Consider the following 10,127-nt stretch of genomic DNA (forward strand, 5'->3'; position numbering starts at 1 on the left):
TCAATAGAAAAATAAGGGTGAGGATAAATAAGAACTTGGGCGACACTCAGTTACATTTCAGGAAAGGGAACTCAACCTGTGATGCAGAAGTGGTTACAAGGTCTCTTGTGCACAGGAATCTAGAATATAACCAGGGCATGCACGATAGCTTCATGGGTTTTTAAAAAGTATTAGAAGGACTGGACGTAGTAAAGCTAATCGTAATTCTTCAGAAAATATGTGTAAACTAAACATCATTCACCAGTATGTAGCTAAAACTGCAGAAGTAAGAGAAATCTGAGAGAGAACCAGGGTGGGCAATTATTGGCCGAGGGGTAAAACAAAGCTGCCCCATATCACTGTCGGTACTTTACATCCATGCAGTAGAAATGCTGTGCATTTTAATGGAGGCAACAGAGGAGCTAGATGTTGAAATTAAAATTAAAGAATTGATGTTTAAATCAGTGAGTTTCACAGATGAAAAGGCATAAATAACCTGGTAAGAAAATTTCTTGCAGGCACTAGCAAAAGTACTATGTGAACTTATTGAAATATGGCATGAAGATTAATAATAAGACTAAGGTCGATAGTTTGCAATATTTCAAGAGTAAGGAATCTGAGGCTATTATTAAAATAGAAATACTCAGAATAAGGTCACAAAATGAAACAGGTAGAAAGATAAAACTAATATGGCAGCACACTACCGGAAAACATACACAGCATTATTGATATCAGGAAGGAAATAGCTTTAGCGAGGGAAGCATGTATGATTTGGAAAGGGCTAGTGAGAGGATCATCATGTAAGACTGAGAAGAAAAGGAGAGAGAAGAGTCTATGAAGCTTGAAACAAACATCTGTCCAAGGAGGAAGAGAAAATAGGATGTTCTCATGATGTAAGCTTACAGAAGAATGAAAAAGGTGCAACGAACAGAGAGGCATAAAAGGAATGAGGAAATGCATAGACATGGAGGGTGAGAAGAGAAAAATTTAACAGGACATTTAGGGAAGACTTAGGGTTAAGATGGAATGAGTACTGAGCAAGGAGGGGACGCTAGTAACTGTGTAAGAGCAAAGAATGTTAGGTAAAAGTAGGGAGGGATGCATGTGAGAATAGGGTTTATGCATACAATAAAAGGGAATGGAGAAAATTGAACAGTGAGTTAATTGTGGGAGGGGGAACAGACAGAGGTGATTCATGAAATTTCTTACTAAGTAAACCTACTGCAATGGGTAGGTATAATTTAATGATAACAATTTGCGCAAATAATAAAAATTCACATAAAAATTTAAAAAAATTTGCCGTTCTTTTCAATTAGCTGTAACCCAAGTGACAGAAAAACATAAAAACACATCATTTACCTAAGGAGAATTTGCCAAAATGTATATTTGACCCATCAATGGCTAAGTTTTAACAACACGTACCTCAAAATTTGGTTGGTCTGACACAAGCATCTTAAAGAAAGTGTAATAACAGTGAAAAATAAAATTCAAGCAAAAAACAACTCTTTGTTGGCAAATGCGTGCTTCTTTTTCTGTTTTATGAATTTTTGGTCTTTACTTTTAGCGTACAATTAGAAAAAATAAATCATTTTTTGCTCTTTCTTTTGAAATTTCTATTTTCGAGACACGTGTTGTTAGAACTTAGCCATCGATATGCACTGCTACATTGAGCGTACCAGCACACAAGCACTGACTAAGTTGGAGTTGTCAACTACCGTAACTCAATATTCAAGGTAAAAAATTTCACTGCCATAAATAAATTCACTATCCATACAAAGTAATTTTATTGACATAACTCAACACCTTTTAACGATTACGCAAGACAAAGCTTAAGGTATTAAGTAGGTATGAGGACCAAGTAAGATGTACCTTACCTTTGTTTTATTAACTTTATTCCTCAAAATAAACCAACAACAGAACCCATAAATCACACTCAAAACATGATTTTTCATCCCAAGTGAGATGATAGACAAGAATTCTGAGTTAACTGGAGATATTATTTCAATTCCCTAAATACCAAAATCCATGGGGCATAAAAGGAATTCCGTAAATAACACAGGCAATATTTCATAGGCAACACAAATCAAAACTAATGCACAAAATATATGATAAAATAAAAGTAATTAAAAAGGGAATCAACAATCATAATACTTCATGGAAAAGTGACCAAACTAAGGAACTTAAAAATAGCCAATTATATTTTAAACAACTATACCTACAACTCACTAACAAAACAATAACAAGTCCATACATATATGTATTCACACAATAAGCTACTAAGAAGTCTACGCCAAAAGAGTGGATCATTATGTTCTTTATAAAAAACTTAGAAAAAGATTCACATTTCTGCAGGGCTATTCTGCTAAACGGGGCCATACCTATGGCCGGCAGTAAGTTTCGTATGGCCTGACCCAAAATTACGGCCTATACCTATTCCACTCCAAAGAGGCCATATCGTATGGCCCAGCCAAAAGTCTTAACGCTCTTTCTGCAGGCGAGTGTAAAAATTATATTTGGTACTATAAGTTCGGTTCACTTTTTTTAAACACTTAATTTTTTAGAAGGTGGTTTAAATGTGGATAAAAATTAATTCTATAGTAATTAAGGGAAGTGGACTCTTATAAAAAGATAAATTTGGATTTTCTTTAAACACTGGTCTGGCGGCATATGCTGGAGAGCTTCGAAAAGAGATAAGAGCAAAAACCACGAATGAGAAGAAGCAGAAGAATACCGTGCAGTATTTATAATATTAATGAATTCTACATGTAATGAATAGAATGAGGACGTGAGATCCCCTTGTAGTTCTAACCCTCTTCCTCTCCTTCCAATGGTGTAACTATTGTCTTATGGGTGCAATCAATTGCGCCCAAAAGCCTTAGAAATCTAGCCAATACACACTATCTACAGATGGAATTGAAACTTTAAGTTTCGTTTATGAAATTTATTATCAGGGGCTTAAATTTAGGTAGCTGTATAAAATTCTAACATCAATATGAAATTATAATTCTCTCCTTGATTTGAGGATGGCATATGTTCTTTATGCATCAACTTACTGAAGATTGTGTTACTGCCAAAAAAATATTTTGCCCAACATTTCTCTTATTTCCTCCCTCGTGAACCGTAATGCAACAAGAACCTTAAAATACAAAACATTTCAGAGTGGATATTTCAGGATACCTACAGCTTGTCGAAACCAATTAGTAAAAAATCATCAGAATGAAAATATTATCATCATATGCAAACGGATTACACAAAAGGGTGGTTTCCTATTATTTTTTATTGCCTAAATCGAAAGATTATTACTCCTGGAGTACGCATTTCACGCTCTTAGATTTTCGAATGACGATATCTATTGTTCGCGATTAAACAAAAAGTGAAAATTTTCAAGCGCGCAGAAACGCGATGGCTAAGTAGAAATGATGGGAAAAGTCCGTGTTACGTATTTCTGGCTCCTGCTGCCGCCCTGTGAGGTGACCTTGAGGCGAGACTTGAGCGCTTATACGACGCAGGCTGGTAGCAAGTAGCAGGGTACCCAGCTATCAGGTAGCGCTTGGCTTAAATTAGGATTATTAATACCCTATCAAACAAAGGAAACTTTCAGAACTTAGGCAATTTTAATGGGTGATTATTAAGACATGTTTCCCTGAGCTCTGTGCCTCATACATGAATTGGTAATCTCAGACAATGTAAAACTCCTATCTACTCGCATAGAAACTAGGTCCCTGTGAAGTCACATGGAGTGGAATCACATGGGCGCCAATCTGGCTTTTTTCAAATGAGGTTAAAATTGACCATTACCATTCGTCTAAACTGGGATTCCTAAAACCAAATAATTTGTATATTATAAATATACTACTGGTGGGTAACGAAAAGCAATCAATGCATTTTGTTCTCTTTGATGAAGGAAACTACCCTATTCCTCCTCCTTTCCATATGAAATCGACATCTTTCTTTTATATATCTAGCCAATGCCTGTTGAATCCGCATGTGCTCTAGCACACTATTCATATATTTCTTGTAATAATTGCTATATAATAGATGACACTTCATAAATTTCTTATATAACTCCTTAAGCGTGCAGTGTTATTTCGTATGGCCCGTGATATGACTGCCTCCTAGGCAGGTCAAAATATTACGGCCTTTAGGCCTTAGCTACCGCCTGACTTATGACCATTCGCTCAGAGGAGAATCGCTCGAAGCCATACGCATGTCCTGAGGCCGTATAGCCTATTCACTTTATGTCCGTGGCTGAGCTTTCGTGAGGGCCCGGACACTCCAAACGTACATAGCCACCCTAGTTTGCCACTGAAAATGAGTACATCATGGGTGGCCACAGGTATTTTGTCCCCGGCGTCGACACAATGTACCCACTCATTTGGTAGGTATTGAGGATTATCCTTTCAAAGAAGCCCACGACATAGCTACCACGTGGAATGAGTCAGCACTGTGAATTAAAGACATACAAGAAGAACGTATGAGGTTTGGCAACACTGCTCCAAGCAATTCACCACGTCAACTTGACGGAGGTCCGAGAGCGACTGACTGAGGCTACACCTGCTGTTTGCTGATTGGCAAACGGAAAGTCACATGTAGAGAAACTTTCCCTCCTCTCACCTCCCCCTTCTCCAATACTCGCGCTCACTGAGTCCCCTTCACTTCCCCCACCCTCCCTCCTGCCAATGACCTTAGCTCCCCTCCCCCCTGTCCTATTGACATTGGTTTCCTGTTCATCTATGTTTTCCAATATCGGACTTCTTTCCTCTTCTTCATACCTATTTGTTCATGTACACGCCACCCCCACTCTTTCTCCATTGATCTCCCCTTTTAAATTCCTTTCCTATTTAAGCTAGGTTGTCCTCCCTTTCCTTTTCACTTTCGACTACTTGTTGGAAGAACTTATTTCCTTCAGCTCACTGAAGAGGGCTACTCTGTAGCTGAAATACATATTCGATTTTCACCATCGTTCGTTTGTGTTAGTGTTTAGGTTATCCTCACCAAGCTCTCTTCGAGCAGTTTACCAGAAATTCATTACCTAGTGCTTGTGTGAGTGATTGTGTTGAGTGCTTGTGAGTATGATTGTGGCAAAACTAGGCATCCTTAGCAGAGTCCCTTCAGCTCTGTGAAGGATACTTCTGGGTAGTGTGCTTGTGTCTATGGTAGTCTCTAGCATGGAAGTAATTCCCATTAACTGCCGAAGGTGAATTCTGGTGAAGAAGTTTTTGTTCATATCTCTGAAAAGTGGTGTCAAAATTTTTACGGCCATTTGGAACCCCTTTTGAATCTCCTATCTAAAAATCTAACTTGCTTTTATCTCATACATGCCATCCATTGGATTTAGTAAGCATACAATGATCTACCCTTGTATTTCATTTTGTCTTCTCTTGGTGAATTCAAACTTAAAAGTATTTTCCTCAGTGAGCTCCCTGAATAATTAGCAATAAAATAGTTGGATTTTGAACCACTGGAGTGCTACTGCATTCATTAAAAATGAAAAAAAAATGAATTAACACCTAAGCACATCACAAACATAATTATGAATCAATATATATCTGAAAGAGGATCTCTGTTTGTCTGTCAGCTATGCATTTCCATGCATGGATTGCAACCAAAGTTAGTGCGTAGGGACATCTCATGCACCCAAAGCCTGTGATGCTACTTCTGGTTTTGTCCCACGTGTCCTTTGCATCATTCTCACCGAACTCTGCAAGTGCTGTCAGTGCCACCTAGCACCCATTCCCCACCCTCTGCTTACTCTTCCACCTTCCATTAAAATCCCCATTCACTCTGCCAACTTTGTACATCTTTGTGTGGGCTGTTTGCGAAATGAAGGCCAATTTGGCAACTTCCAATACCAATACTGCCTTTTCTCGCTACTTCACCATTCACAGGTAAATGGCCCACAAATAACCTTGCAGTCCTTTTAAATGTGCATTCCAACAAATCATGTTTCTTCTCATGTTCCTTTATAATAGCCAATTGAGAGGTCAATATGACCATGAATTCCAAGTTCTAAATTTCCTTCTCTCGGTACTATCCTTCCCACGCAACACCTGGTGGCCGGCTAGTGATGCATAAAAGAACTAAAATGGGGAAAGTAGCCTTCATAAATAAGAGACCAAAACAAATTACCTACCAATAATTAGCAGGAGGAAATAGGGTATTGGAGATGTTGCAATGAAAAAGAATAAAGGACGGATAAAAAAAGCAGTCACCTGATAGTTCAACATATAAATAACTAGTATTTGGCCATCATGATACATTATGATCTTTGATGAAATCAAAACCTGTGAATGAGTCAAAAGAACACCTATTTTTAGCTAATCATGAGCTTCACTCCCAGCACAGTTAAACTCCAAGCAGCAATCCTTTGAGAAAATGAATTGAACCAAGCCAAGTATTTAAATACCATTATGTCATTCAAAAGACTGGCAAATTTTTGAATTCATAAAACTCTTAAATTTCAGTTATTTTAATAGCCTATGAGCACTGAACAATTATTTTTCTTTACATCAAAGACAAAGTATCAGCAGGAAACTTTCCTTCAAACCACGATTACAAATCTATCAATGCTGTATACTCACTAAACACTGACCAAAAATTAATTCTAATTTCTCTTTCGATTTCTCCTATACACAAATTTGTCACGATGAGAAAAAAATATATACCCCCTAAAAATGCTTTACATCATTAATCTAATAAGAGCATCTTATTCACCGATGAGTTTTACCTACAAAATGTGTCACTCTTTGAGCTTCATTAATTTGATAATTCTATGAACACTTTCCTTCATGATTACCATATTACTAAAGTATTGTTGTAGCTGAAATTGGGCAGCCAGCAGGGTGCCTAAGGGCCCCACAGTGACAGGAAAGATAGGTTTTGGAAATATAAAAAAACTATCATGCTTATTTATTACATAGGTGAAAGGTAAGAGAAAGTAATGTAAATGGGTATTGACTCCATTTGTAACTAAAGCACAGTTACACACCAGGGGGAGGTTTGAACGAATTACTTCATCTATCTAGGTGGCCTAGAACACAAAGATACCACTGCCTGTTGAACATCATTTCCAGATAGGAACATACGAGGAAAAAATATCATTGAAACTGCTTCAGAATCTGTGCGTAGGTTTGTCTCCAAGTTTTTTTCCCACTTCAATAGACTAATCACATAAATTAACTAAGATAGTTCCAAATTCAGTAATCCACAACTTGAGTTATGAATCTTTATGAAGCAATAATTAAATAAGTGGATACCAAAAGTACCTAAATTTAAAAAATGTAGTAAAAAATCATGTAAATATACAGAAAACGACATTAAGTCTTCACTGTACACACTTCGCAAGACTAATTGAAAAGTGGCTTTTCTACAAAATTGGATGGATATGCATGCAGCAAGTTGAAAAAAAACCTAAGCACATGCACAAGAAGATGTAAACAAATGTTCAATTGCAGTACATAATTAAAGGAGGAGAGCAGTAAATATATTATAATAATCAGAGCACTCATAAGGCAAGCAAAGAGACCCTAACCACAGTTAGCATAAGCCTTCCTTTCCACTCACTTCTTAGGTTACATACAAAACTCAGCATTCATGGACTCCTGATCACTATTCTTTGGCTACTACGACAGATCAAACGTTAGTACAGAAGCAGCATATTAAATACATGCCGCTGACGTAATGAATACACGAATTAGGCTGAAGAAAACGCACATCTAATAAAGACAAGATTCAAATACTTGGCCGGTAAATTTTTTCCATCAACTTAAGATACAATGATCCCACTGCACGGCAAAACATTAAATTAAAACGATCGTAAATTAGATATTGTGGCCACCAGTAAAATTAAAAAAAAATAAAACTGGAAAACGAAATACCTCTTCCGCTACTACGGCAGTTAATGTTTGAATGCCGAGTGTGAAGCCATGGGGCTTATCATATACAAAGCACAAAAAAACTGTGAAGGAATGAGAAAAAATGTTTCACGGTAAATTGAATAACTAACCATTCATTCGGAAGAAATATATGAAAACCAAAACGTGGAGAAGGCATAAAGGTAAATTAAGTGATGAGGTGTGCAAACATCACCACAGTCACAACTCGTTTGGAAAAATAACACGAATGAAAAACGTGAGCAAGAGAGATTGTGAATGTACATGGTTTGCTAGGTTTTAAGATTCATAAGGACAAATATGACCAAAGCAATCTCAGGTTTCGGCTACGGAAACTGGTGAAACATGCAGTCATAACCAATGACAAAAACCCGACATAACACAAATAGTAAATACAAATCTATTCAGATAGTTTTGACATTCAACCTCATTCAAATTCTACGGCACATATCGAACCGATCAATTTGTCAATACGAACCACCCAACTCATCTTTCAATCATTTACTTCAGAGAGGTACTTACTTATTTGGACTTGGGTTAGCATCCTTGACCGACAAGCAGTACTGCCCATTCAAGTTCTCTGCCTTAACCACAGATATGCAATTGTTAGCTACAGCACCCTGCCTTCCTTCATCCTGAACTTGTGGATTGCTTATCTGTATGTTATTAAGCTGCTGCTCCTGATTCTGGTTAATTAGTGCATACTGCACACTGTCTTCTCCTACTGTTGCCAAATCAGGAAAAAGCTGCTTCAGCTGATCTAATGAAATCTGGAAATACTGCGCCATTGTTTCATTATATATCTCTCCGAAACAATACTAGCTTCAAAAGTAGTGCCATTCCATGCCATTGACTTAAATTCCTGCCCAGAGCCGCACGTTGAAAACGGACCACGACATCTTTTCGTTAATCAAGTCTCGCTCCGCATGTTGGACATACTGAAAGTGTTGCAGGCACACAATGAGCATACCAAACCCAAGTTTAAATGTGAATACAACCTCATGATCAGTCTATAACGATACGTATGCTAAGTAGTGCAATGGCTACAAAAATTCCGAGAGGGAACCGTAACCCCGTAACTTCTTTGACAAACAACGTTCACTCATCAAAACGACACCAATACTAAACGAAAAGTACTCTTTCCAATAATAAACTCTTTATCGTCAATTATTTTAATAATAAGTTATGGATGAAACAATCAGGATATTACTTTCATACAATAGAGTCGGGAAAGAGAACACAATATCGTAACATATAAGGGTCGATCGTCTTCTTAACGAGCACTCATACAAACCTCAAACAAAAGCATTACTTCGATGAAAAATTTACTGCATACAACGATCAACGATTTTCACAATCATAAGGAAATTTAGAAATCTATCTACATCAAACGCGAACAAATCGCCACACCACTCACTAAAATTCCACAAAATCCAATTCGAGGGCGATCATGGATGCCAGAGCTACTCCATGATGTCTCCGTTGAGTGAACGTTAAATACCGAATTGATTACTGTAATCCGCGAAATTTGGCGTTTTGAGAGATTATGTTAAAAAATAAACATAAATTATCTTCTTAAACTTCAACAAGAGTACATACGTATGTAAAAAATAAACTCTGAAGAATTTCAAATCGATACTTTCAATCGAATTTCGATGGAACAAGTTATCACCCGGGAAGGTTAACTTTCGTTACCAACCGCCCCAATCATTTCATATTTATTTAATTTTCATCTGAATTGAAACTTTCCTCTAAAAGATGAGCACCTCTTGGTTTTTATTGAATTATAGTCGTAGAAATCGGAAACTGTAAATAAGGCGTTTCGAGCTTGTTTAAAATTACCAAAATTTATTTACAAATATTCAGTATGAACCAACTAATTCACAGGGATGTCTGGAAAAGCCCTCAAATCGGTAACAACTATTTCGATTCTCATCATAAATTTATTATAAACAAGCGCTGTACTCAATTCCAGTCATAAAAGCTAAATCACAGAACCAAAATAACTTTCTTTTGTAATTTGTTCCAATATTTTTTTTGCATCTAATTCTCTTTATATTCCTTCTTTGTTATTTTTATATTCTTCTCTTTAGTCATCTCACCATATGCATTTCTCAACACAACTTAAGCGCCTACGCCTATTACAATTCTATTTTCTCATTATCCATTTTCTGCCCCACATATATGGAACACAATGTGTTCCATACATATATATATATACAATATATATATATATATATATATACATATATATAT

The 10,127-nt window shown here is 36.8% G+C and overlaps 1 protein-coding gene across 6 annotated transcripts in view; it reads right to left on the reverse strand.

Moving 5' to 3' along the window:
• LOC124160329 overlaps positions 1–9,488 on the reverse strand; it is a 53,365-nt gene extending 43,877 nt beyond the window's left edge. For 3 of the 6 annotated variants that reach the window (XM_046536164.1, XM_046536163.1, XM_046536160.1), the window contains exons 1-2: positions 9,166–9,438; positions 8,394–8,809 (exon numbers count right to left, since the gene is read on the reverse strand). In XM_046536164.1, coding sequence (XP_046392120.1) covers positions 8,394–8,659 — 266 coding nt within the window. In that variant the 5' untranslated portion in view covers positions 8,660–8,809; positions 9,166–9,438. Of the gene's footprint in view, positions 1–8,393; positions 8,810–9,165; positions 9,440–9,470 lie in introns of those variants that run through there. The other 3 variants (XM_046536162.1, XM_046536161.1, XM_046536165.1) reach the window with 3 other exon arrangements.
• Between the last annotated feature and the right edge of the window lie 639 nt (positions 9,489–10,127).

The sequence above is a fragment of the Ischnura elegans genome, chromosome 6, assembly GCF_921293095.1.
Source record: "Ischnura elegans chromosome 6, ioIscEleg1.1, whole genome shotgun sequence".
Taxonomy (NCBI): Eukaryota; Metazoa; Arthropoda; class Insecta; order Odonata; family Coenagrionidae; genus Ischnura; species Ischnura elegans.